The sequence below is a fragment of the Hibiscus syriacus genome, unplaced genomic scaffold, assembly GCF_006381635.1.
Source record: "Hibiscus syriacus cultivar Baekdansim isolate YM2019G1 unplaced genomic scaffold, ASM638163v2 tig00110607_pilon, whole genome shotgun sequence".
Lineage (NCBI taxonomy): Eukaryota > Viridiplantae > Streptophyta > Magnoliopsida > Malvales > Malvaceae > Hibiscus > Hibiscus syriacus.
Genome location: NW_024062799.1, coordinates 1,293,480 through 1,321,233, shown reverse-complemented (window position 1 = coordinate 1,321,233; position 27,754 = coordinate 1,293,480). Strand labels below are relative to the sequence as shown.

At 34.8% G+C, this 27,754-nt stretch overlaps 1 protein-coding gene and 1 long non-coding RNA gene across 2 annotated transcripts; one reads left to right on the top strand and one right to left on the bottom strand.

The window, feature by feature from the left end:
* The first annotated feature begins 14,909 nt into the window (after positions 1-14,909).
* LOC120135315 lies at positions 14,910-15,317 on the top strand. The gene is made up of 2 exons (XR_005517240.1): positions 14,910-15,054; positions 15,139-15,317. It is a non-coding gene; the product is annotated as an uncharacterized LOC120135315 (long non-coding RNA).
* A 351-nt stretch (positions 15,318-15,668) lies between these two features.
* Positions 15,669-23,751, bottom strand: LOC120135273 (protein S-acyltransferase 18-like). The gene is made up of 10 exons (XM_039151560.1): positions 23,694-23,751; positions 23,485-23,598; positions 23,124-23,387; positions 17,499-17,564; positions 17,351-17,416; positions 17,178-17,249; positions 16,951-17,079; positions 16,781-16,861; positions 16,343-16,510; positions 15,669-16,256 (listed from the first exon to the last, which is right to left on the bottom strand). Exons 1-10 carry the CDS (start codon positions 23,748-23,750, stop codon positions 15,759-15,761), a joined length of 1,515 nt encoding a protein of 504 aa, XP_039007491.1. The 5' UTR covers position 23,751; the 3' UTR covers positions 15,669-15,758.
* Positions 23,752-27,754: the final 4,003 nt, after the last annotated feature.

Here is a 27,754-nt window from a genome sequence, read left to right as displayed (position 1 = left end):
TTTATGATATTGTGGAGGAATTTACTAAATTGACTCAAAAGGGGTCTGTGGAGGATTATCAATAAAAATTTGAGGAATTACAACCTCATATGCTTTTACAGAATCCTACTTTAACTGAAGAATTTTTTGTCTCACTCTTTATTAGTGGACTCAGGGATGATATCATACATAGGGTCAAGGCTTTGGATCCTAAGAATTTGTCTGAAGCATGTAAACAGACAAAGCTTTATGAGTTATCTGTTGAGTTTCAAAATAGAAGGTTGAGGCCTACTTTTAAATCCCCACCCTACCCAAACCCCATTATTAGTTCTAAACCTGCTTCACAGCCAGTTAATTCAAAACCTACAACATTACAAAACCCAAGGCATAATCTTATTGATTACAGGAGACATAATAATCTCTGTTTTAAGTGTGGTGATAAATTTATTCCAGGTCATCAATGTAAGAACAGACAGTTGAATATAATTACTGAAGAGTCTGAAAATCCTTCATTAGAATTTTTTCCTATTGATTTAGAACAATCTCCACAAGCAGAAGAGGAAACTCTAGAAATTTCTATGAATGCGATTACGGGCTCTATTGGACATACTACATTGAGAATTCAAGGATCTATTCAGGGCAGATCATTGAATATCCTAATTGATAGTGGGAGTACACATAGTTTTTTAACTCCAAAATGGGTTGATGCTGGCATACAAATTACTACCCTTTATCATTTGGCCATCACTGCGGCTAATGGCTAACAGTTATTTAGTTTTGCTACATGCAACAAGGTAGAATGGCAAATGCATGGACACACTTTTGTACATGATTTCAGATTGCTTAAATTGGGTGGTAGTGATATGGTATTGGGAGTTGATTGGATGAAATTGTTCAGCCCTATATTGATGGATTTCAATAATATGACCTTGAGATTTGACCATCAAGGAGAAAATATATGTATTCAAGGACAACAACCTTCATAAGAATTACATCATATTTCAGGGGCTACCTCACTTAAAATGACTACTTGGGATTCAGATATTTTGGGTCACATTGTTCTATTGACTATGACAGGAAATTCTTATCCTATTCCTACTGAAATACAACAACTATTGGACAAGTACAACACAGTTTTTGCTGAACCAGAAGGATTGCCACCTCAGAGGACTCATGATCATGCTATTCCTCTAAAGCCTAATGCTACACCTGTCAATCTAAGGCCCTACAGGTTTCCTCATAATCAGAAAGTTGAGGTAGAAAAACATATTTCCAGTATGCTTTATTCTTCTATTATTCAACCTAGCAAAAGTCTATTTGCATTACCCTGCCTTCTTATTAAAAAGAAGGATGACACTTGGAGATTTTGTGTGGATTATAGACAATTAAATAGCATGACAATCAAGGATAAATTTCATATTCCTATAGTGGAGGATTTATTGGATGAGTTGCATGGAGCAGTCTATTTTTCTAAGATTGATTTAAGGTATGGATACTGGCAGATTAGAATCAGACCAGAAGACATTTATAAGACAGCCTTCAGAACACATCAAGGCCATTATGAATTTAAGGTGATGTCTTTTGGCCTAACTAATGCCACTGCTACATTTCAGGTTCTCATGAATGAATTATTTAATTTATTCCTTAGAAAATTTGTTTTGGTTTTTTTTATGACATTCTAGTTTACAGCAGAAGTATGCAAGATCATATAAGACATTTAAAAATGGTTTTAGAAGTTTTACAAGTTAATAAATTATTTGCAAAATTGTCCAAGTGTTTTTTTGGCTAACAGCAGGTAGAATATTTAAGTAACATTATTTTTGCTGCAGGGGTGTCTACTGACTCCAGCAAGGTAGAAGCAATACATAATTGGCCAAGACCTAAAACCCTTAAATATTTGAGAGGATTTCTTGGATTAACAGGGTATTACAGGAGGTTTATCAGACATTATGGTATTATTAGCAGGCCTTTAACATAACTCTTAAAGAATGATGGATTTTAGTGGAATTCTGATGCTTACATTGCTTTTGAAGACCTTAAAAGATCTATGTATTCTGCTCTAGTTTTAGCTTTGCCAGATTTTTCTAAGACCTTTTATTTGGAGACAGATGCAAGTTCTGGGGGTGTTGGGGTTGTTTTTTGTAACACCCCCAACCCGTATCCGACCCGGATACGAGTCCGAAGTGTCACATTGACTTTTCAAACATTTATTCGTATAAAATAGTGAGTAATTTAAAAACTTTGATAACACTTAACTTATTCAAAACATTTATAAAATATATCAGAGTTCATACAATTTATATGTTTAGACTACATGCCAACTACACTCTATAACCAGTACATATATTTTATGATCTGACATTTGGTAAGGAGAACTGACCTGTCTTGCTCCGCATTACTCTTTACTCTTCTCGAAACCTACGTGTGAAACAATCACACGCTAAGTCGAAGACTTGTGAGGCATAAAAACTTATAATGCACTTTATAACATATATCAATATATGCATGTTATGTTCTATCATGCTATACCAAATTACATGACTTCCTCATATCATGTAAAATTATATCAGATTAATTAACAATAAATACATACATACACATAAATCATCATTAGCAGTTTATCATGTAATCACATACTTTTATGCTTAACCTTTTCAATCAAACACTATACACACACAACATCATATCATTTGTAATACATTTATCATATCACTAACATATATTTGTTTATATCTCTTGATTAGCCCATGTACACCTGTGAGAACTGTAGATATGTGAGTCTATTGAGGTTGTGCACCACTATGCTGTCATCACAGCTCATATAAATGTCCCGAAGGACCTATCCAAAGGTCATAAAGATCCTCGGTAACTGTCCATAGGTCCCGAAGAACCTAGGTAAACTGTCCATATGTTCCTTAGAACATAGGTATACTGTCCATATGTCTCGAAAGACATAGGTAAAACTGTCCATATGTTTCGTAGAACATAGGTAAACCCTCGACTCTTGGCATGTCAACTATACCCCTAGATCTCAAGACACATAACATGGGCATTTTCTTTTATACTTATCATTTCACATAACACATAGTTCAATTACTCATAGAACATTTTCATATGAGTCACATTTACATGTCACATAGCTTATATACTTTCTCGCGTAGTTACATAGATCTATGTCATATAACATATCATATAGCTTAGATCATTTCTCAGATATTCATATAAACATACATATCATATTTTGTTCACATATGATCATATATGCTTCATATAACACAAGAAACACCTATAACACTTTCTCATAGCTTATATCAATTTTCAGAGTCCTTTCATATTACCTGATGGCATATATCATATAGATATATAATAACTGATATCATATTATCTACCTGATGCTCCATTTCTTTGTATTCCCTTTTTCATATCATCACACATTTAAATATTCTTATATGTCCTATCAATATCCTATAAACTTACTCATATTCTCATATATCATATTTTAATATGATTTGTATAGTAATACTCTATAATTGTATCATATAATGATTTTACCCAAGTACTCCTTTATAAAGTTTATATTACATGTTCAATTACTCATGCTATCTTATAATAATTTCCATTTATTTTATATCATTTTCCTTTTCCACTCACATAAACCATCTATTTATTTAGTTCAATTTCTCATGACTTCCACAATACTCTTTAATAAAACTTTGTAGCTCTTCACTATAATACATAAACCATAGTTTCCTTTAATTTATCAATCTTCCCTATATTACTTATGTATCCTTTATGCCCTCGAATTCATACTATTCTCTTAGAGTCTCCTAACATTTCTCGTATAATCACTTATACCATATCATAACTTATACTTGATTATCTTATTCTCTGTTCATTTCATTTCTTATGACTCTATCATATAACTTATCTCATGTTCTTCCATTATTACATATTAAAGTCTTACATACATCATATAGCATATACAAAGCATCATTATCTTTAGTCATGCATACATACAATCAATGTAATACAGATAATCACATATAATTATAACCACATAATCATGTCCATGACTTCATGCATTACTCTAGGAAATAGACTCATCGCAAGTCTTATTTCCATTAAACGCTACATATCACTAGTATGCACTCACCTTGCCTCACTAGTCCATTCCAATCTCTTATTCCCTTGATCGATCTTACTTGCCAAATGTTCCGGAATTGCTTTACGCGCAGAATCTACATAAATGTACATTTTGAGGCAATCATTAGATACCTACACCTTGTAATTGGATACTAGCAACTTAAACGAACTTATTAAACCAATATTTCCATTTTTCCTTTAGGGGGAATCGGTTCCCTACTAAGGGGGTATCGATTCCCTCATGACATTCTGGAAATTTTGTTCGTTTGAAGGGGTATCGGTTCCCCTTGAATGGGTATCGATTCCCCTTGCCCAGAAATCATATTTTTAACCCGAAAATTACTTCATTTCCTCTCAAACACTTCATATATCATCCCCTTTTCATTCTTAACTCTAGTACACATACTTAAACCAATCTATATTCATTTATTTCATCTTAAACCTCAAATCCTATCTTCCATATGAGATTCAAGAATCATACCAAATTTTCAACCAAAGAATCAAAACTAAGCTTAAAACTCAAGAAAACCAACTGAAATTAAACTTACCTATTGTAGCTAAGCCCCACGTGAAGAAGAGAAGCAAGAAGAAGAAAGCTTCCAGATAGCTCTCTTCCCACGTTTTTCACTCTTATAAAAGGGGGAAGAATATCTTTTAAAGGAAAAGACCATAATACCCTTAATTTCCTTTAATAATTACTAAATAACCTTCATTATATATTCAACTAATCATTGAATTATTTCATTCTTCTACTTTAGTCATCAAATTCTGAAACTTTTCAATTTAGTCACTAACCCGGTATTGCGGATGTTACAAATCTCCCCTCCTTTTAAGAAAATTCGCCCTCGAATTTTCACTGCACATCTTAATAAGAACATATCTTCTAATGTTCTTATGTTGCTTCTCTGACTTATTCTTTCTTGTCATCATCAGAAACTTACTTTTCAATTCTTTAGTTTTCCAACTATCTTTTTCGTTTATACATTCATCTCTATATCATAAATCCATCTATTTCTTCATAACTCTCTAATTACCTATAACCATACCAAACTTGTATTTCGTCATATTTGACCAAAACACAACTTTAAATCTTCTTCAATGTGATTAAACATATACTTTAAGGAGTCAAAACAATATTTTCACATCACCTTGCACACTTGTCTTATTTCAATATCAAAATTGTCCTCGTACTTCCATATTTTCGTATCTGATCCTTTAAATCAATCCCTTTCATTTCTTTATTCCTTCTTCCTTATACAAATCATATATTTCCTTTCATATTCGCATACTCTTTCTTATCACTATACTCATCTTTATGTACCAATCTTCATTGCATCCTCATTACTCTAATAACCCATTTCTTATACATAAATTCATTCTTTATCATTTCTTATACTTGTATTTTCCTTCCTGAAGGTTCCATGCGAATACTTATCTCAGTGTCTACATCATAGCTATCTGCTCAGAACATACAACTATATTCAAATTCACATCATAATCAATTAACTCCACTTTATCTTTCCTCCAATCTTATAACTCTAGCACCTTTACTCTGACAGCTAGATAATAACTTTTGTTCAATCTAGGGCACAAGCCCTATTATACCAATCATAGACATCCTTTCCAATCTAAATTATCTCAACATTCGCTTACTCAACTTATCAATTTCACCTCTATTCTCATACATCCTGAAATTTCTTTTACTCAAACTCAACATTCTGACTTCCTGTGTCCTATAATCTGATTATCGATATACATATTCTCAAACTCTTCTTATCAATCCTCAGCTTACTTAATATACAAATTCTTACTTCCTTTTCCTTTACTATACCACATTACTATGATCCAAATATGCAACTATATCCAGATCCATTACAGATCTGGTTATCATATCCTGACAATATCTTATAATCTTATAATTCCAGTACATTTTTATCACATACTCTAGTTAGCCAATGCTAACTCTTTCCATCTTAACTGCAAACCCTTATCATAAACATACTCTTGTTTATGCGCAATACTATCACTTCGTTTCAAACTCATAAGCTCTGACTTTATACATCTTATACACTTGTCACTGATGCACTTATCCTTGAGTTCTTCTATACGTACTCATCACGTCCTTAGATCTTTTAACCTTCTTATGGTGACACTGTTCACCATATTCTATCTTATCCACATAATAACAAACTACTCTATATCGTGTTTCCGATTCCAAACGATGAAAACTTTCTATCATTATTCAGATATGATTTCAGCTTTCTGAAATCAACTTTTGATCTTACTAGGCATTTCCTGAGGTGTCCGCTCTTCATCCTGCCTGGCCAGGGCAGGTGAATAGCTATCACAATCAGGAATATCACCTTTCACTTACTTCGAAATTATCACGATCGGATTTCTATTGTATTAAATTATTCTTATTCTATTAGCAAGATAACATATTCCTTACACTATCATATCAGAATTTTTTTTTTCAATCTATGTTGGCATGTACACCTTTTATGACACTTTGGACTTCGGTTTATGCCGAGAATCGGCTAAACCATAGCTCTGATACCATTAAATGTAACACCCCCAACCCGTATCCGACCCGGATACGAGTCTGAAGTGTCACATTGACTTTTCAAACATTTATTCGTATAAAATAGTGAGTAATTTAAAAACTTTGATAACACTTAACTTATTCAAAACGTTTATAAAATATATCAGAGTTCATACAATTTATATCTTTACTACATGCCAACTACACTCTATAACCAGTACATATATTTTCTGATCTGACATTTGGTAAGGAGAACTGACCTGTCTTGCTCCGCATTACTCTTTACTCTTCTCGAAACCTACGTGTGAAACAATTACACGCTAAGTCGAAGACATAGTGAGGCATAAAAACTTATAATGCACTTTATAACATATATCAATATATGCATGTTCTGTTCTATCATGCTATACCAAATTACATGACTTCCTCATATCATGTAAAATTATATCAGATTAATTAACAATAAATACATACATACACAAATCATCATTAGCAGTTTATCATGTAATCACATACTTTTATGCTTAACCTTTTCAATCAAACACTATACCACACAACATCATATCATTTGTAAACATTTATCATATCACTAACATATATTTGTTTATATCTCTTGATTAGCCCATGTACACCTGTGAGAACTTAGATATGTGAGTCTATTGAGGTTGTGCACCACTATGCTGTCATCACAGCTCATATAAATGTCCCGAATGACCTATCCAGAGGTCATAAAGATCCTCGGTAACTGTCCATAGGTCCCGAAGAACCTAGGTAAACTATCCATATGTTCCTTAGAACATAGGTATACTGTCCATATGTCTCGAAAGACATAGGTAAAACTGTCCATATGTTCCGTAGAACATAGGTAAACCCTCGACTCTTGGCATGCCAACTATACCCCTAGCTCTCAAGACACATAACATGGGCATTTTCTTTTATACTTATCATTTCACATAACACATAGTTCAATTACTCATAGAACATTTTCATATGAGTCACATTTACATGTCACATAGCTTATATACTTTCTCGCGTAGTTACATAGATCTATGTCATATAACATATCATATAGCTTAGATCATTTCTCAGATATTCATATAAACATACATATCATATCTTGTTCACATATGATCATATATGCTCATATAACACAGAAACACCTATAACACTTTCTCATAGCTTATATCAATTTTCAGAGTCCTTTCATATTACCTGATGGCATATATCATATAGATATATAATAACTGATATCATATTATCTACCTGATGCTCCATTTCTTTGTATTCCCTTTTTCATATCATCATACATTTAAATATTCTTATATGTCCTATCAATATCCTATAAACTTACTCATATTCTCATATATCATATTTTAATATGATTTGTATAGTAATACTCTATAATTGTATCATATAATGATTTTACCCAAGTACTCCTTTATAAAGTTTATATTACATGCTCAATTAGTCTCATGCTATCTTATAAATAATTTCCATTTATTTTATATCATTTTCCTTTTCCACTCACATAAACCATCTATTTATTTAGTTCAATTTCTCATGACTTCCACAATACTCTTTAATAAAACTTTGTAGCTCTTCACTATAATACATAAACCATAGTTTCCTTTAATTTATCAATCTTCCCTATATTACTTATGTATCCTTATTTATGCCCTCGAATTCATACTATTCTCTTAGAGTCTCCTAACATTTCTCGTATAATCACTTATACCATATCATATAACTTATACTTGATTATCTTATTCTCTCATGTTCATTTCATTTCTTATGATTCTATCATATAACTTATCTCATGTTCTTCCATTATTACATATTAAAGTCTTACATACATCATATAACATATACAAAGCATATCATTATCTTTAGTCATGCATACATACAATCAATGTAATACAGATAATCACATATAATTATAACCACACATAATTATGTCCATGACTTCATGCATATTACTCTAGGAAATAGACTCATCGCAAGTCTTATTTCCATTAAACGCTACATATCACTAGTATGCACTCACCTTGCCTCACTAGTCCATTCCAATCTCTTATCTTCCCTTGATCGATCTTACTTGCCAAATGTTCCGGAATTGCTTTACGCGCAGAATCTACATAAATGTACATTTTGAGGAAATCATTAGATACCTACACCTTGTAATTGGATACTAGCAACTTAAACGAACTTATTAAACCAATATTCCCATTTTTCCTTTAGGGGGAATCGATTCCCTACTAATAGGGTATCGATTCCCTCATGACATTCTGGAAATTTTGTTCGTTTGAAGGGGTATCGGTTCCCCTTGAATGGGTACCGATTCCCCTTGCCCAGAAATCATATTTTCAACCCGAAAATTACTTCATTTCCTCTCAAACACTTCATATATCATTCCCTTTTCATTCTTAACTCTAGTACACATACTTAAACCAATCTATATTCATTTATTTCATCTTAAACCTCAAAATCCTATCTTCCATATGAGATTCAAGAATCATACCAAATTTTCAATGTGTTCTAATTCCAATTCTAACACTTCATACTTCTTAATTAGATTGATGACAAGTCAAATGCATCCATAAAACTTCAACAACCATACCATATCAAAATTTCATCTTAAAACTCATATTACAAATTCCTTCTTAATTCCTTTATCTTATTGTTTAAATCCCATATAAGCTTTCCTTAAGCTTATTTAATACCCAAAGAATAAAAACTAAGCGTAAAACTCAAGAATTAACCAACTGAAATTAAACTTACCTATTGTAGCTAAGCCCCACGTGAAGAAGAGAAAGCAAGAAGAAGAAAGCTTCTAGATAGCTCTCTTCTCACGTTTTTCACTCTTATAAAAGGGGGAAGAATATCTTTTAAAGGAAAAGACCATAATACCCTTAATTTCCTTTAATAATTACTAAATAACCTTCATTATATATTCAACTAATCTTTGAATTATTTCATTCTTCTACTTTAGTCATCAAATTCTGAAACTTTTCAATTTAGTCACTAACCTGGTATTGCGGATGTTACATTCTTTCACAAGAAGGTAGACCCATTGCTTATTTAAGTAAATCTCTAAGTCTTAGACATTCATCACTTTCTACTTATGAAAGAGAATATCTTGCTATTCTCTTGGTTGTTTCTAAATGGAGACATTATTTGGAGAGTAGACCTTTTGTTATTAAAATTGATCATGAACCCTTAAAGTTTCTATTGGAACAGAATCTGACTACCACTTTTCAGAAGAAGGGGTTGACTAATCTCTTGGGTTTGGACTATACTATACAGTATAGAAAGGGAAAATTAAATGTTGTTCCTGATGCTTTATCTAGAAGATGGGAAGACCAAACTCAGTGTTTCACTTTGGGGGTAACTGTTTTGATTCCTACTTGGGTGCAGGAGGTAGATGACAGTTATCAAGGTGATACTTTAGCTCAGAATTGAATTTCAATTATGGCTATTAATTCTACTGATGATAGTAAATGGAAATATTCTAAGGATGTCTTAGATACAATGGAAGAGTCTATATTGGGGCTAATGGAAGTCTTAGGGTGAGAATTATTCATGTAACACCCAAACCCGTACCCGACCCAGATACGAGTCCGAGATATCACATTCACTTTTAAAACAATATTCTTGTAAAATAGCAAAACATTTGAACTTATATTAATAAAATACAATAATGTTCTATTAAATTATGCTTCATTATAAAAATTTGAAAAAAATATGTATTTATGAACAATATTATACGATATGAACAGTATCGTGAACAATACGATGAACAGTACCATGAATAGTGAAAAAATTTGAATATAAATTGTGTATCGATGCACTGCACAGTACTTTCGTTAAATACGTATAAATTCATAAAAATCTAAGTTTTTATTCGTATAATTTACCATTTTTACATATACATGTTTAAAACGTTACAAAACTCATTCATATGATTTTACAAACCAATTAGAGCATATCGGATTCAAATCTTTATTACATGCCAACCACTATCATTATTACAAAATACAAACTATTCATTTATCTTCTGATCTGACCTTCAGTAAGGAGAACTGGACTGTCTTGCTTCTCTTTACTTTTCTTCTCGCTTTTCCAAACCTACGTGTGAAACATTCATACGCTAAGTCGATGACTTAGCGAGGCATATAAAACATATAATAAAACTATAGAACATTTCATATAACAAAATGCATACATATACATATATTATCATCATCATAATCTTTATTTATCATATGATTTTGTACTTATCATTCTTGTATATCATATAACACACATAACATCATATCATTCATGTAATATATTTCATAACACCAAAAGCATATACATCACATATAATGTATTTGTTATTGTCTCTTTATTAGTCCATGTACACATGTCACTAATTCTTTTTATCATATAAGCATATACTCAACATTTATATACACATCATGGATCACATATATCATTTCACAACAGAACACACATAGTGTCATACTAATTAATTTATTTACTCTCTTTAAAGCCCTTATATTAACCCATGTATACTTTTGAGTACATTGAGGTTGTGCACCACTATACTGTCACCACAACTCATATAAATGTCCTGAAGGACGTATCCAGAGGTCATAAAGAACCTCGGCAACTGTCCATAGGTCCTAAAGAACATAGGTAAACTGTCCATATATTCCTTAGAACATAGGTATACTGTTCATATGTCCCGAAAGACATAGGTAATTTTGTCCATATGTTCCGTAGAACATAGGTAAACCCTCGACTCTTGGCATGCCAACTATACCACTAGCTCTCATATCACATAACATGGGCATTATCATTTATAACATTTCATTTATTCACATGCACATTTCACTTTTCATATGATTTCATAATCATATGTCATTTAGCTTATACCACTTTTCTTGTGTTCATATGACATGTAAATCATTGTCATCTCTTGTTCTCATATGCTTCACATACATCATATATATCACATTAATATCACATATTCATATAGGCTCACAGTTTTATCACCTATCATGTTATTTCACATATACACTTTTATATCACATAAACCCATATATTCTTATCACATAGCTTATTTCACATTCATATGTCACATAGTTCATATCACTTTGCATACAATCACATAAATCATATCGTATAACATATATCACATATATCTTGTCATTTATGATCATATACTTATCATCACACATAGCTCATAGTCATATAATTGATCATACATACATACATTCACCTAGATCACATATACATAGCTTATATCATATTTTCATGTATTCCTACACATATAAGAATCACATAATATTTTAGAAGTTACTTCTTACCATAGTAACTCCGTCACTGGCTCATCGCAAGCCAATGTTTGATCAATAACATAAGTACAATTAAATTGTACTCACCTTAGCATTGCTTTCTTTGATTCAATCCTAACTCTTCGATTGTTCCGTAACTCGTTTAGGCTCGATATCTACATAACATAAATTTTGAGACGATTTTCAGAAGCTTAAACCTTATAACTTGGTATTAATAACTTAGGCTAATCTAATAAACCAAATTTCAGTTTTTCCTTTAGGAGTGTACTGATGCACTATGGGTACATCGGCACCCAAAATAACTTTGAAATATCCATGCATCGATGCACCCCTTAATGCATCGATGCACCTTCAAAATTTGTCTTAGTGCATCGGTGCATACTCATAGTGTATCGACGCACCTGCCCAGAATAGGCTATTTCATCCGAAAATCATCAACACTTCACCCGAATTTTGATGTATAAAATCCTTATTATACTACTAAATTCATCTATAACAACCTTAACCAATTCCTATCATTCCAACGCTTTATAATATTCCATATTTCATCCAAATTCTTAAAACCAAAAATCTTACTAAATTTTACATGTTATCCAAACTTAATTCTAACACTTCTAACTTCTTATTCTTATAGATGACAAGTCAAATTCATTCTCCAAATTCATTTAAACCTTCTTATTCAAAATTTCACTTAATAACACATTCCCTTTAATCTTTCATAACTTCTTCATCTTCTAATTTTAAGACAAATTAAGCTTTCCTTAAGCTTAATTATCATCTAAGGATCAAAACCCAACTTAAATTTCAGCTAATAATCAACACGGAGGAAATCTTACCTTTTGCTTGAGCTTTTACCTGGAGAAGAGAAGAAGATGGAGAAGATAAGTCTGAAAACTTATCTCCTCAAAACATGCTTCACATGGGTATTATAATACCCACTAATTATTATTAAATTATTTTCTTGTTCAATGACTCATTTTCCCTTTGAATCTTTTAATAATTACCAATAACCCTTTATAAATTATTTTTAAATAAGTCATTGAACTATTCCACTTTAATCACCAAATTCTGAAATTTTACAATTTAGTCACTAACCCGGTATTGAGTATGTTACAATTCAGACCTTACATGACTCTCCACAGGGTGGTCATTCAGGAGTACAAGCTACTTATTACATAATTAGGTCTAATTTTTATTGGCCTAACATGAAAGCTATGGTTGCTACTTATGTGAGATGTCGCACAATTTGTCAACAAACAAAAGTGGAACATATTTCTAAGCCTGGTCTATTACAACCCTTGTCTATTCCTAATCAAGCTTGGGAGGTCATTACTATGGATTTCATAGAGGGTCTACCTACTTCATTCAAGAAGAACTGCATTCTGGTTATAGTGGATAAATTTACTAAGTATAGTCATTTTCTGCCACTATCTCATCCCTATTCTACAACAGAAGTTGCTAAATTATACTTAGATAATGTTTACAAGTTACATGGCCAGCCTAAGATGGTCATTTCAGACAGAGACAAGACTTTTACCAGTTCTTTTTGGAAAGAACTGGTGAAATAATTGGGCACTCAGACACTTTTTAGTACTGCTTACCATCTAGAAATAGATGGTCAAATAGTGAGAGTTAATCAGTGTTTGGAGCAGTATTTAAGGGGTTTATGTTTTTATCAACCTAAGCAATGGGCTAAGTGGCTTTCACAGGCAGAGTGGTGGTATAATACCACTTATCACATTGCTATTAAGCTTACTCCTTTTCAAGCTTTATATGGATACAAACCACCTATTATGGTTTAGTCTACTGACTCTACTTTACAATCAGTATAGGAAATTATAACTAGTAGAGAACAAATCAGACATTTAGTCAAGCAACAGTTAGAATTAGTTAGTAATCGTATGAAGCAACAAGCAGATAAGAACAGGTCTGAAAGAGTTTTTAATGTTGGAGATAGGGTTTACCTGAAGTTGCAGTCGTATCAGCAAACTTTGATTGCCCTGCGAAAAAATCTCAAGTTAGCAGCCAAGTATTATGGACCATATGCAATTTTGGAAAAAAATTAGAGAGGTGGCTTATCGATTGGACTTACCAGATTCATCGAAGCTTCACCCAGTCTTCCATGTGAGCCTCTTGAAGAAGTTCATTGGGGATTCTTCTATTGCTGCCACAGATCCTCCTGCAGTTGATGAAGAATGCCAATTAAGCATTAAACCTTCAAAGATTATGGGACGACGTATTATAAATCGAAAGAATAGACCAGTCACTCAGCTTTTGGTTCGATGGGAAAATTTGGACGAATCGAATGATACATAGGAGGACTATTCGGTTCTCAGAGGGTAGTTTCTTGCTTTTGATTCTTGGAGACAAGGCTCGTCTTGTAGGGCAGGTATTGTTAGAGTCGGAGGAGAAGAAGAAGAACGGAGAAACGAAGAAGATTTGGGATTAGAAGAATGAGGGTTAGGGATTGAGGAAAGTAATTTGGGAATCGAAATCAGGGAAGGATTTTAAGCACGAGGGAATAATATGTTTGACTTATCTGATGGGTTGGAGCAGATCAAATGAGTAGTGGGCGAGAGGGAGAGGCTCAATCCAGACGGCCCAATACCTGCAGCCAAAATAGAAGGATAAGAATCAGTTTGTTATCATTCTGTTATTATAGAATGCCAGCTGTCTTTTTTAGATTCTTTGTACCAGCTTGTAACTAAATAATACCTGCTGTGTAATCACATTTCTTCCTTATGCAATGAATGATGAATTCCTTTTCTATAATCTCTCTTTTCTAAATTCTTTTCTCGTGTCTACTCTTTTCTCTTAAACCTTAACAAAAAGTTGTAGGCCTCTTCAATGGTATAGAAGGGGACGGTTTTCGTCATCTTTGCTTATTGAGTATTACCCTCAACGTAACCTCGGAGTCTCCATGGAACTGCTCGTACATTCAAGGGTACACTGCCTTGGTTTTCCCTGAAACTTGTGAACCTCTAAAGGAAAGCGTCTACCCCAAGCATTATTCTGATTGTTACCATCTATCGAATCATTTGCATAGTTCAGGTAATCAAAACAGAAGTTTTTGGTTTGGAATTTTGAATTTTTTTAGTTTGGAATTTTGATTCTTGCCATTTCTCAACACAACAGCCCGTCGTCACCTCACCGGGGAAACGATGACCAAAATACGAAGTTGACTGGAGTAGCTTGTGGTTGTCCATTTGTTAGAAAAGATTGTTTCTTGTAAGTTTGCTTGCAGTAACAAATAATTGAGTGATTTGTTAGAAAAATGAAGCTTATGTCTTCTTTCAAAGGCATTTTCCCCACTATTTCTTTGGCTTGTTATAAATTTTGGCAAGAAGTTGTTCGAAAAGCTCCATGAAAAGAGAATCACATAAATATTTACATATAATTTGTCATCATTCGAGTTGCTTTACCGTGACTGGCCTAGCTGAACCAGTTTCCTGGAAATTTGCATCTTTGTATGAAAGGAAAGTGCCTTTCCTTTCTCTGGAATGATATGTGGAGAAAGTTCCTATGTGAGAATGCTATGAAAACGACACGCTAGACCCATGTTTTGTTTATGAAAACTGTAGCTGTATTTCATTAACCTGAAGATAATTGAATTGAAAAGTACATAAAAGATTTGAAAAAGAAGAAGATAAAATCGAAGGAGATTGAAATGTTTAATCAAGAATGCACACAGACGGTCCAATGAATCTTTTTTTTTCTCAGAGGCTGAGAACATTGAAATTGAAAGGATTTCTTTTTTATCTGGGAGATGCCTCACTGCCATCTTTCTTTATAACAGAACATAAAACCTGCCTTGAAATGTATGTTTCGAGCTCCCTGGAAACCTTGGTTAATTTCATATCGAAGTTGCTCTGTTTTGGTGATGGCATAACACTAGAGAACATTGTAGGAGATCCCGAAAACCGACGCCTTGGACTAGTAAGCCCTACTGGTGAACCTGGTAGTTTGGCTTTGGAGATGAGAGGCGTTGTTCCTGAATTAGCCATGTTTCTTTCAGGGTTCAGGAGTGGACCACGTTTTGTCTCCAGTGGTAATGGCTTCAATGGATCGAGTTCCACCTCCGGCTTCTGCATCCGAAGCCTTTCTCTAGCCTTCTCTGCAGCTAGAATAGCTTTGTCCCTACTAAGACTTATCAGTTTCCATGGGCCAATGCTTACATGGAACCCTTGTTTCTTGCTTGTTAATGTGGAAGGTTCAGGATCTCCATCAATTCTTATGGACAATCTCGATGAGTTCTGAAATCAAACAGACCAGTTAGATGGACCTACTCAAATTCTTTTAGATAAACTTCCTAGATGAAAAATGACTTATTTTAATGTACCTGAGTTCCCTGTCCTCTGCATATAAACCTTGATATAAAAGATGGTTTTTCAGGTGAATCTAAATCCGAACTATCATCCCACGAAACATCCGATTCCTCAAACGGATCTAGTGTAAATTGGTTCTCCTCCTCTTTCATTGCCATTATATAATCATATGTTCTCATTCCCTGTAAAAACAGTCACCGCAGAGGTTAAATTGCTGAGATAGTGACAACTTGAATCCTCTCCAAAGGAAACGTAAAAAAAAATTGCACGTAAGATTCTCAGAATTGTTATGATTACAAACGGTTACCGGATGAAGACGACACAACATCGAATAAACATGACTCGCAAACTGACCGATGGAAAAAGCCTTTGTTTCATATACATAATAAAGTTACAGTGGAGATATTGGAAGAATGCACCGACAGATAAGAAGGGAGCTATAATTTACTTACCTTTCTTATAAGCACAATATGAAAGAAGAAAAGTTGTCCCATTGCTGCAGAACCATAAGCAGTAAACAAGGCCAACAATATCTGCAACAATTTTCAGGAGTTAAAAGCAAATTCATATAAGAAGTTGTGATATTTGATTTTCAAAGTAAGCAAGAGACGCCAATATTTACTGTTATTGTGGCAAGAACTTCTCTTGGGAACTCAATATACATCCTCTTCTTCAGCTCCTGCTCTATTCCTTTCTTATCTGCAAAGCACCTGACAAATATAGCAATGGCAGTTCCTCCTTCTAGGATTAGCTGTAACAGTATTTGATTTGATGTCAGGGTAAATAGAATTAAAATTAAGACTTTCAAACCTTTTGGAGGAAAATTAGGGGCATTGTCAAACAACTTACCATTGACAAGACAAAGATCATTAGAAGAATGAATGTTGTATAGTTTCTTTTCCCTACACAGTTGTTCAACCACTGACAGATGATAAAACAAGCAAATCTATATCAACAAACACATAGATAGACATGCAAACTGGAAAAAGGAACATAATTAGAAAGCGAAAATCGGTCCTTACCCTGCAATGATGATCAAAGCCTTCGACACACCGGTTGCAAGTCCTACAATGCTTAAGCTTTTTCACCTAAGATAAACCACAGAGAGATGTAAAAAAAACCGACTTAATTTGTGAGAAAAATGGAATTGTTCACATCACAAAAGGCAACCTCAAAATCACAGAGAGAGCAATAGGAGATGTCATCCTCTTTAAGGTCAGGAGAAATTGCATCATCCTGTCACGGTTGCAAGAGAAGACCAGGACGAGGAGATTAGAATGGAAGCGAGGGAATTGGGGGAAATGGACGAGGAATTAGGGATTGAGAGAAAAGAGAGAAAGGAATTAGGGATTTCAATCTCTAATGAGAAGGCTGAAGGGATTTACCTGGAGTTGCAGCAGAGGAAGAGTTGGGCAGAAGAGATGGGCTCAGACGTGGATCCAGTCAACAGCCCAAAGGAGGAAAATATCCAGCTGCAAGGAGTCTGTTAGAAAATCAGTTATACAGCTGTCCTCTTTTTATTTGCTATAGTACATTGTAATCAAATAAATACTATGTACTAAGGAATGAGAAAGATACCTGATGAATTAATGAATTTCTGATTTCTGAAATCTCTCTGTTTTTCTTCTTCTAAAACCTTCATCTATTCGATTTTTCCTTCTCTATTCTCCTCAGTTCATAACAAATTGGTATTCAGAGCCAGTTTTCCTGGCATTAGCAAACTGGGAAAACAGAAAAAGAATCAAGTTATGGCAGAGTCGACTGAACTTACTGCCATTCAGCAGCAGATTGAAAATTTATCAAAAAGAGTAGAACAAGTCAGTGATGAAACGAAACCTCCAAAATGGTGGGAGGAGCAAAACAACCGTCTAAACAATCTGGAATCGAAGATGAACACCAATCAAGCCTATATAGAACAAGTCCTACGAATATTAACGGGGATGAACGATGAGCAGGACATGGCAAGCTCAGAAAAGGAGCAGACTGTTACGCCTACTCCAACTAAGGTTGAGGGAAAGAAACCGGTGATGGTGACAGTGATTAATGATAAGTCCAGATTCTCGTACAATATGGATGAACCAGGTATCCTCAAATCTAAACCCTATGAGTTGCAAATGGAAAATCAAACAAAGGATAGTAATGAGGCAAAAATGGTTCAGGGAGGGACAGTAGGAAACACTGGATTTATACTTCCTAGGCCTAAAGTAGAGCTAAAATATTTTGATGGAACTAATCCAAGAGGTTGGGTGCAAAAATGTCATAAGTTCTTTCATCTCTTTGGAATTCCTGAAGAGCAAAGAGTTGAGTTAGCTGCAATGTATTTAGAGGGAAAAGCTGAATCCTGGTTCGATGGTTATATCATGCAAAAAAATCGAGTACATTGGCATGAGTTTGAAGCAGACTTATGTCATCGATTTAGTGATATGCAGTATACAGATGTCATAGAAGAATTTAGTAAGCTAATTCAGAAAGGAACAGTGGAAGAATACCAAGTGAGGTTTGAAGAGCTTAAACCTTTCATTTTAATGCAGAATCCAACCTTGGGGGAGGAATTTTTTGTGTCCATTTTCATAAGTGGACTGAAGGAGGAGTTGAAACATAGGGTCAAAGCTCTCAACCCTAAAGAGGAAACTGAAGCTTGTAGGCAGGCGAAGTTATATGAGATTTCAATAGAGTTTGAAAGTAAAAGACAGAAACAGAATGCAAGATTCCTACCCTATCCCACCCAAACAACTTTTAACAAACCTGCTGCTAGTCCAACAACACAGAAGGTTCTACCAAATCCTTCTAACAAGAACAATTTGCTGGAGTATCGCAGATTGAATAATTTGTGTTACAAATGTGGTGAACGATTTCAACCAGGCCACCAATGCAAGTTACGACAGTTGAATGCTATGGAGGAATTGGATAACCAGGAAGAAGCAGTTATAACAGAAGAAGTTTTGGGAGAGTCAAGTGATAAAGAAGAGAATCTGGAAATTTCAGTCAATGCTCTCACATGAAGCATTGGGTATACTACAATTAGAATTCAAGGCTTGATCAAGGGCAAACCTCTCAATATTCTTATTGACAGTGGTAGCACACACAGCTTTATCACTCCTAAGTGGGCTAAAGCTGGTACTGAGTTAGTTTCAACTAAACCACTAGCCATTACAGTTGCTAATGGTGAGAAATTATTCAGTTCAGCTAAGAGTAATCAATTATGTTGGATCATGCAAGACCATCAGTTTTTTCATGATTTTTGGGTACTTAATCTAGGCGGCAGCGATATGGTTCTTGGGGTTGATTGGATGCGCAAGTATAGTCCGATCCTGATGGATTTTAATGCCATGACTATTACTTTTGAGAAGGAGGGACAACAATTATCTATTCAAGGACATCAAGCACCATTCCTTATGAAAACAGTTTCAAATGACAAAATGCACAAGATTACTGCCAAGGATCCAGTTTTATTGGGAGAATTCTATTTCCTAACTATGGAAACTGATGAGCAGTAGGTACCTTATGAGCTACAACCATTATTAGCCGAGTTTGTAGGAGTTTTTGAGGAACCTAAAGGATTACCTCCTGCACGAGTACATGACCATGCAATTACACTTAAACCGGGTGCAGCCCCGGTCAATTTGCGGCCCTACAGATTTCCACATCAGCAAAAAACAGAGGTGGAAAGACAAATTTCTGAGATGCTAGTAGCCTCTGTTATTCAAGCAAGCAAGAGTCCTTTTGCCTCACCTTGCTTACTTGTGAAGAAAAAAAGATGGTTCTTGGAGATTTTGCGTCGATTATCGACAACTAAACTCTCAAACAGTAAAAAATAAATTTCCAATACCAGTGGTGGAGGACTTATTGGATGAATTACATGGAGCAGCCTATTTTTCTAAGTTAGACTTAAGGTCTGGCTACTGGCAGATTCGAATTCAGCCTACAGACATCTACAAAACTGCCTTTCGCACTCATCATGGACATTTTGAATTCAAGGTAATGCCCTTCGGTCTCACTAATGCACCTGCTACATTTCAATCTCTTATGAATGATCTGTTCACTTCCTATTTGAGAAAGTTTGTTCTGGTATTTTTTGATGATATATTAGTGTACAGCACTACATTGACTGCTCATGCACTACACTTGAGAAAAGTTTTGGAAATTTTGACACAACATCAGTTATATGCTAAGAGGAGTAAATGTTACTTTGGCCAAAAACAAGTGGAATATTTAGGCCATATTATTACTGCTCAAGGGGTTTCCACTGATCCATCAAAAATTGCTGTTATAAAAAATTGGCCATTTCCTCAAAACTTAAAATCTCTTCGAGGATTTTTGGGGCTAACAGGCTATTATAGAAGGTTCATCAAAGGATATGGTGCTATTAGTCGGCCACTTACACTGATGTTAAAAAAGGATGGTTTTACATAGAATCCTACAACAGTGACAGCCTTTAATCAGTTGAAGGAAATAATGTGTAAAGCTCCAGTTTTGGCTCTTCCGGATTTCACTAAAGAATTTTGCTTAGAAACTGATGCGAGCTCAGAAGGTATAGGGGCTGTTTTATCCCAAGGAGGTCGTCATTTGGCCTACCTTAGCAAAGCTTTAAGCACTAAAAACATAGACCTTTCTATCTATGAGAAGGAATATTTGGCTATTCTTTTGGCAGTCTCGAAATGGCGACATTATCTTGAATGTGGTCCGTTTGTCATTAAAATAGACCACGAACCCTTGAAGTATCTATTAGAGCAGAAACTCACAACAACAATTCAGAAGAAAGGATTGACTAAATTGTTGGGTTTGGACTACACAATTCAATATAGAAAAGGGCGTACGAATGTTGTGGCTGATGCTTTGTCAAGACAATTTATGCAGGTGAGTGAGTGTCAACAGATGGGGGCCATGATTATAATTCCAACTTGGGTGACGGATATTGAACAAAGCTATGAAAATGATGATGATGCTAAAGAGTACATTCGAGCAGTAACTATTAACACTGCTAGTGTTCCAAATTGGAAGTATTCAAGGGGAGTGTTGCGTTACAAAAATAGAGTTTATGTGGGACAATCTGGTGCTTTACGATTAAAGATATTGCAGATTTTACATGATTCTCCTCATGGAGGGCATTCGGGTATTCAAGCTACATACCAGCGGGTGAAAGCTTATTTTTATTGGCCTAAACTTAAAAGCATGGTCTCTACTTATGTACAACAGTGTGAAGTCTGCCAACGCATTAAGGTGGAGCATGTGGCTAAACCTGGGCTGCTACAACCTATTCCAATTCCTCAACAAGCATGGGAGGTGATAACTATGAATTTTATTGGAGGTTTACCTAATTCTTTGCATAAGAATTGCATTTTGGTGGTGGTAGATAAACTGACTAAATATGCTCATTTTTTAGCACTTTCTCATCCCTACACTGTGATGGAAGTAGCTAAATTATATTTAGATCAGGTTTATAAGCTTCATGGTCAACCTAAGATGGCCATTTCAGATCGTGACAAGACTTTCACTAGTCTTTTTTGGAAAGAACTAATGAAGCAGTTGGGAACCAGCACACTCTTTAGCACAGCTTACCATCCTGAGACGGATGGTCAAACTGAGAGAGTAAATCAGTGTCTTGAACAGTACTTAAGGGGTTTATGTTTCCTAAAACCTACTCAATGGGCAAGATGGTTACCTCATGTTGAGTGGTGGTATAATACAAACTATCATACAGCACTTAAAATTACCCCTTTTGAGGCACTCTATGGATATAAACCTCCTACAATGTTATGGTGTTCTGAATCTAATGTCAACAGTGTTCAGACATTATTACAAGACAGAGAGCAGATCAGGCAGATTGTGAGAGATCAGTTACAGCAAGCCCAGAATCGTATGAAACAGCAAGCTGATAAAAAACGCAGTGAAAGAAAATTTGATGTGGGTGAGGAGGTGTACCTGAAACTGCAACCATATAGGCAGACTTCCCTGGCAATCAGAAAAAACTTGAAGTTAGCAGCTCGTTTTTATGGTCCTTACAAAATTCTAGAAAAGATTGGTGAGGTTGCTTATAAGTTGAACTTACCAGACACTGCTCAAATACACCCTGTTTTCCATGTCAGCCTTTTGAAGAGAAAATTGGGAGAGAAGACAGTGGCTTCATCCGAACCTCCTCAGGTAATAGATGATGGACGATTGAAAGTATTTCCTGAGAAGATTTTAAGCAAACGAATTGTAAAATGAGATAACCGTGCTGTTACTCAATTACTGGTTCGATGGACAAATTTGAGTGCTGAAAACGATACTTGGGAAGATTATACAGTCTTGCGTGCCCAGTTTCCTGAATTCGATCCTTGGGGACAAGGATCTGCTGATGGAGGGGGTATTGTCACGGTTGCAAGAGAAGACCAGGACGAGGAGATTAGAATGGAAGCGAGGGAATTGGGGGAAATGGACGAGGAATTAGGGATTGAGAGAAAAGAGAGAGGAATTAGGGATTTCAATCTCTAATGAGAAGGCTGAAGGGATTTACCTGGAGTTGCAGCAGAGGAAGAGTTGGGCAGAAGAGATGGGCTCAGACGTGGATCCAGTCAACAGCCCAAAGGAGGAAAATATCCAGCTGCAAGGAGTCTGTTAGAAAATCAGTTATACAACTGTCCTCTTTTTATTTGCTATAGTACATTGTAATCAAATAAATACTATGTACTAAGGAATGAGAAAGATACCTGATGAATGAATGAATTTCTGATTTCTGAAATCTCTCTGTTTTTCTTCTTCTAAAACCTTCATCTATTCGATTTTTCCTTCTCTATTCTCCTCAGTTCATAACACATCCTTAGTGACAAGGGGAAATGGTAGCAATGGTTCCATTTGGACATTGGTTTTAAGAGGATCCAGATACTTCCTTCTTATAAAAGTCCTTAGAATCTTCTTCTCCAGCCTCCTAAAAGACCTTACAACAATCTGGGTCAATATGAACCCAAAATTTAGCTTGAAACCCTCTTTAGATTTGTCTCTTTTCTTCTTCCTAGAGCTGGTTTTATCTGTAGGATCAATAGCAGTACACCTAATAAACAGAAACATGACTGAGAGTGCCTGAAAATTTTTCAGCTAGTCAACATCTCACACCCATTTAGTTTCTGGGATATTGAAAAATTAAAAAAAGTTTTAAAAAAATGATTGAGAAGATTACCAGGAAGGAAAAAAGAGTTGTGACAGTGATCTCAGCGATTCTGTTTCCGAAAAGAAGGCCTAAAAATGTATAAAAGGCCACAACTACAAAACTGTATATCGCCATTCCCACCATCTGCAAAAATCCCAGCATTTCAATTCAATTCAAAGCTTCATCCCAACGAATTCGTAAAAAAAACAAAAAGGTTCAAGAAAGCGTTGACAATGCACCTGTAAAGGACGGAAAGGCCGCTGCCAACCATGGCGTCTCATGATCCTCATAGCCATAAAACTTCAAAGTTCTCGAAACCAAGAAAACAACAATTTTTTGTGTGGGTGTTGAATAAAATTAAAACAAATTAAACGATTTCAGCAACCCAAATCCATAGATAGGAACTGGAAGTTCTAAGCGGAAACTTCTTCTTTGTTAGATATTCTGTGTTTTTAATGTTTCTCTCGAAGTTCACGCTTAGCTTGAAAGAGAAAAAAAGTTTCTCTTACTTCCCAACGGTCGACTTCAGATAAGCAGATTTGAAATTCTTTTTTTTCGTTTTTGTTTTGAAATTAAGGCGGTTTGAAATTTGAACGACGATCGTAGATGTAGATCAAGTCCCATAGTTCATCTGGCGGCTGTGATTCATCTTCATCATTTACTTTTTCCATTTTTTTGTTTGGGGGGCCTCGGAAGACAAAGATCGTGTGTGGGGACCATTACGCTCATTCCATGGGCCAGCCCAGCAGCCGTAATTATTATATTCTCTAATCTCTATGATACTGAACTGGCGAGTTGAAACTTGGGGAAGTCCTCAAAATTTTAGTCCAAATAGAAGCCCGAATCTCCGAAACTAGGTTTAGGCTTAAATATAAAATAAGTGCTCAATTTACATCACTTTTCATGAATTGGTGACTAAATTATTTTTTTAATCATCTAGGTGTCTAACCTTACTATTTTAGGTTTCTCGGCTGTAAAGGTTGTTATAAAACATTATTAAATAACATGTGTCACAATCTAAATTTTTTATTTTTGTTTAAAAAAAACAACCCGTGTCCCCCTCCCTTACCAAACTTTCTAGAAACTTTCATGGCCAACAACCAAAGCTCAAACGACGGACAAAACGACCAATCAAATGGCCCAAATGTCGGTTGTCACAGTCGGATAAACGGTCGATTATCACGTTTGAACAAAATAATTTAAAGGATTGAGTATTTAAGATTCTAGGGATTAGAGATTGAAATGTAGGAATTTGAAATTTTTGGATTTTAAGATGATAGCAAGGGTTGTGACAATTCAGTAGGTGGTCGGCGACGTATGGGTGGTTGATTGACAGCGAATAGGTGGTCGGAGATTGCTGGTAATTGGAGTGAGGGGGACTAGAATAAGAAATTTAGGGAGTTTTGGGATTTTTATATTTTAGAAAAAAATGGGGATTTTTTGAAAATAAAATGTTTTTAAGTTTTCTTAAAATAAATTTCTAAAATTACCAAATTATGACACATTTCACTTAACGGGTTTTTTTAACGACCGTTAGAATCGAGGCACATAAAATTATAATATTTATAACGTTAGACACTTGGATGAGTTCAAAGTAATTAAGGCACCTATCACTACAACAAAACATATCTTTAACAACGTTTTTAGCGACGTTTATAACTAAAACACCACAAGTTTTGTACATAAAGCGGTGTTTACAGATAAAACGTCACAAAAATAAAAACAATAGCGACGTTTACGGGAATGCTCTGTAGTATTCATCTACCTTTACTGGCGTTGAACTACATTACTTGAATGTTTGTAAACTTTAATTTATTTATGTTGTTAAGTATTTTTTTACTTAATTCGAGTCGTATCAAGGTTGTTATTGGATGTTGTTACATGATATATTAAATTTGGGCTATAAACAGTAAAAAAATAATATTAGTAAAACAGATTCGATTAGTGGTGTTTTAAGATGAAAACCCACTAAAGGACTACACATTTTCGGCCTTTTTTACTCTCAAACGTTGTTATATGGCTTAACATTTAGCGGCATTTTAGTATAACAAACGCCGCTACATATCATAGTATATAGTGACATTTTTACATAAACACCACTTAATATCATGGTATATAGCGGCTTTTTTTATTTACAAACGTCAATAACTTTTGTGGAGTTAGTTTTAGCAGCATTTTTTTGCGACGTTTTTTTTCCACCAGGAAGCTTTTTTGCGGCACTTATAAATGCTGCTGTAGGACAAAAAAACCCGCTATTGAATTGTTCTGTTGTAATATGTTCGTGAAAAGCAGAATAGTTTAGTCACTTATTTTATATTTAAGTCATAAATTTATTAGCTAATTTTTTAAATTAAATTATTTTATTACTTTAAAATATTTAATCAGGTAATATTAGTTTATAGCAAGATTTTGGTCTAAATTTGAACTGATTTTATTAGAAATCTTATAAGAGTTTATTTTTAGCGATTTTATACAAGTAGTTTATATGGTGATGTGTCTATTTTTGTTTATTTTAATAGTATAAGGATGATTATAATACATATAGTATACATTCAAAATATTTTTTAATCATTGACAATGCATACACGACTATTTAAACCGTATGAATAAGTGAGTTACTAAATAGTTTACCCAATAATTTAAATACAAACTCACCATGCTATATATATGGGCTAAATATAAGATATTTAAATATAACTTTTAACCTTTTGACATTGAACGTTTATATCTTGACCTTTTGACATTGAACGTTTATATTCTGACATTCTTGATGCTCGAACATGAGATCTCAACAAATAACAGCAATTCATTTACTACCGAGGGCGCTTTGTTCGTACATAATGCTAGGGACCTATTAATATGATTGTAAAACAGATGAAAGCTTCTTTCGAATTGATTATTTGAGCCTGTGCTAAAAAGTGAATATATATAGCTGTGGTGATCTAGGAAGATTATGAACCCCATTGGAGGAACTGTTATTCCCACCATTGTTACTTGGTGTTCCGATAACTGTCAAAATAGGCGCCGCAGCTAAGGCTGCGGTGATATTCGGATCAGAAGCAATGGCTGCGGTAACAGTTTCAAGGTCAACCATAGAAGCAGGTCGTTGCCATGACTGCATTGTTGATAACGCACATAACTGTTGGGAGCGAAACATCTGTGGATGATAACCGTGCAAAGGTAGCGGAAAATGAATGAAATCTTACATTCTGAATATTAATAATTTTATTAAATAAAATTACATTTTCAATATCTTATTCTCAAATGTACTCTTACATTTCTCATCCGAGTGGACCAGCGGAATTTAATTGGAAGCTTTTGTTTGGAGGGTATTTCATCGAAGAGTTCCAATCCGGGTTGAACTGGTCAAGAGAGTGGTCACGCTGCCAGATTCTTTGTGTCCGTTGTGTTCGACTTTTCTGAAAACTGTCGAGCATTTATTTTTCTCTTGTGAGGTTTCTGGAAAATTTGGGAAGTCTTCCTCTCTTTGTGGGAAGTTTGATTACTCTTTAAATTGAACCTATTAGTTTCGTGATGATTTGGTGCGAATCCCTCCCTTCCAATTTGCATTGTAAGACAATTTGGAGTTGATTGCCATTCGCTGTAATTTAGTCTATTTGGTTGCATCAGAACGGCATGGTTTTTAAGGGAAAAAGGCTAGATGTTCTCCAGGTGGTTTTTCTCATTAAATTCCGAGTTGTCTGCTGGCTAAAGGCCAATTTTCCAGCCTCCCCTCTTAGCATAGAAAATATGACAGCGGATTTAGCTCTTGCTGTCGATGCCTTCTTGAAGAAGAAGATGACGAAGCCACATCCATCTTGGATTCCATCATCAAGAGGATCGCTAAAATTCAATTAGACAGCGCTATGTGGGCGACGGTGGTGATGGAAGTATTGGTGGGATTCTCCGTGACCTTAATGGTTCTGTGCTGATATCTTTTTCGGTTCCAATCGTGTGCGGAACTCCTGTGTAAGCGGAAATTTTAGCAGTCGAGCATGCTATAAAGCTGTTCTTAGAATCAAAGTGGTTCAAGGTTGCAGAGTTAATAATCGAATGTGATTGTGTAGCAGGGGTGAATTGGCTCCTATATCCGTTTAATGCTCCACCCGAATGGACGCATATACTTCGCCCTATTGCAGCAATAGTTGTTCGAGAAAAGTTTTAAGTTAAACAAATTCCTAGAGTTTGTAATTTGACGGCTGATAAGCTAGCAAAGCTGGCAATAGGGACATCACCTGCCCAGGGGGCGAATTCCGAAGCAGAATAATCCACAGGTTTCTTCTTCCTAGTAAGGAGGTCT

Excerpts from the sequence above, each read along its gene's own strand:
- LOC120135273 (XM_039151560.1), bottom strand. The coding sequence starts at position 23,750 with ATGGCTATGAGGATCATGAGACGCCATGGTTGGCAGCGGCCTTTCCGT. Across the intron at positions 17,565-23,123 it reads TTCCCCTTGTCACTAAGGAT|GATGATGCAATTTCTCCTGA; the intron begins GTGTTATGAACT and ends CAACCGTGACAG. Across the intron at positions 16,511-16,780 it reads ATATTGTGCTTATAAGAAAG|GGAATGAGAACATATGATTA; the intron begins GTAAGTAAATTA and ends CTGTTTTTACAG.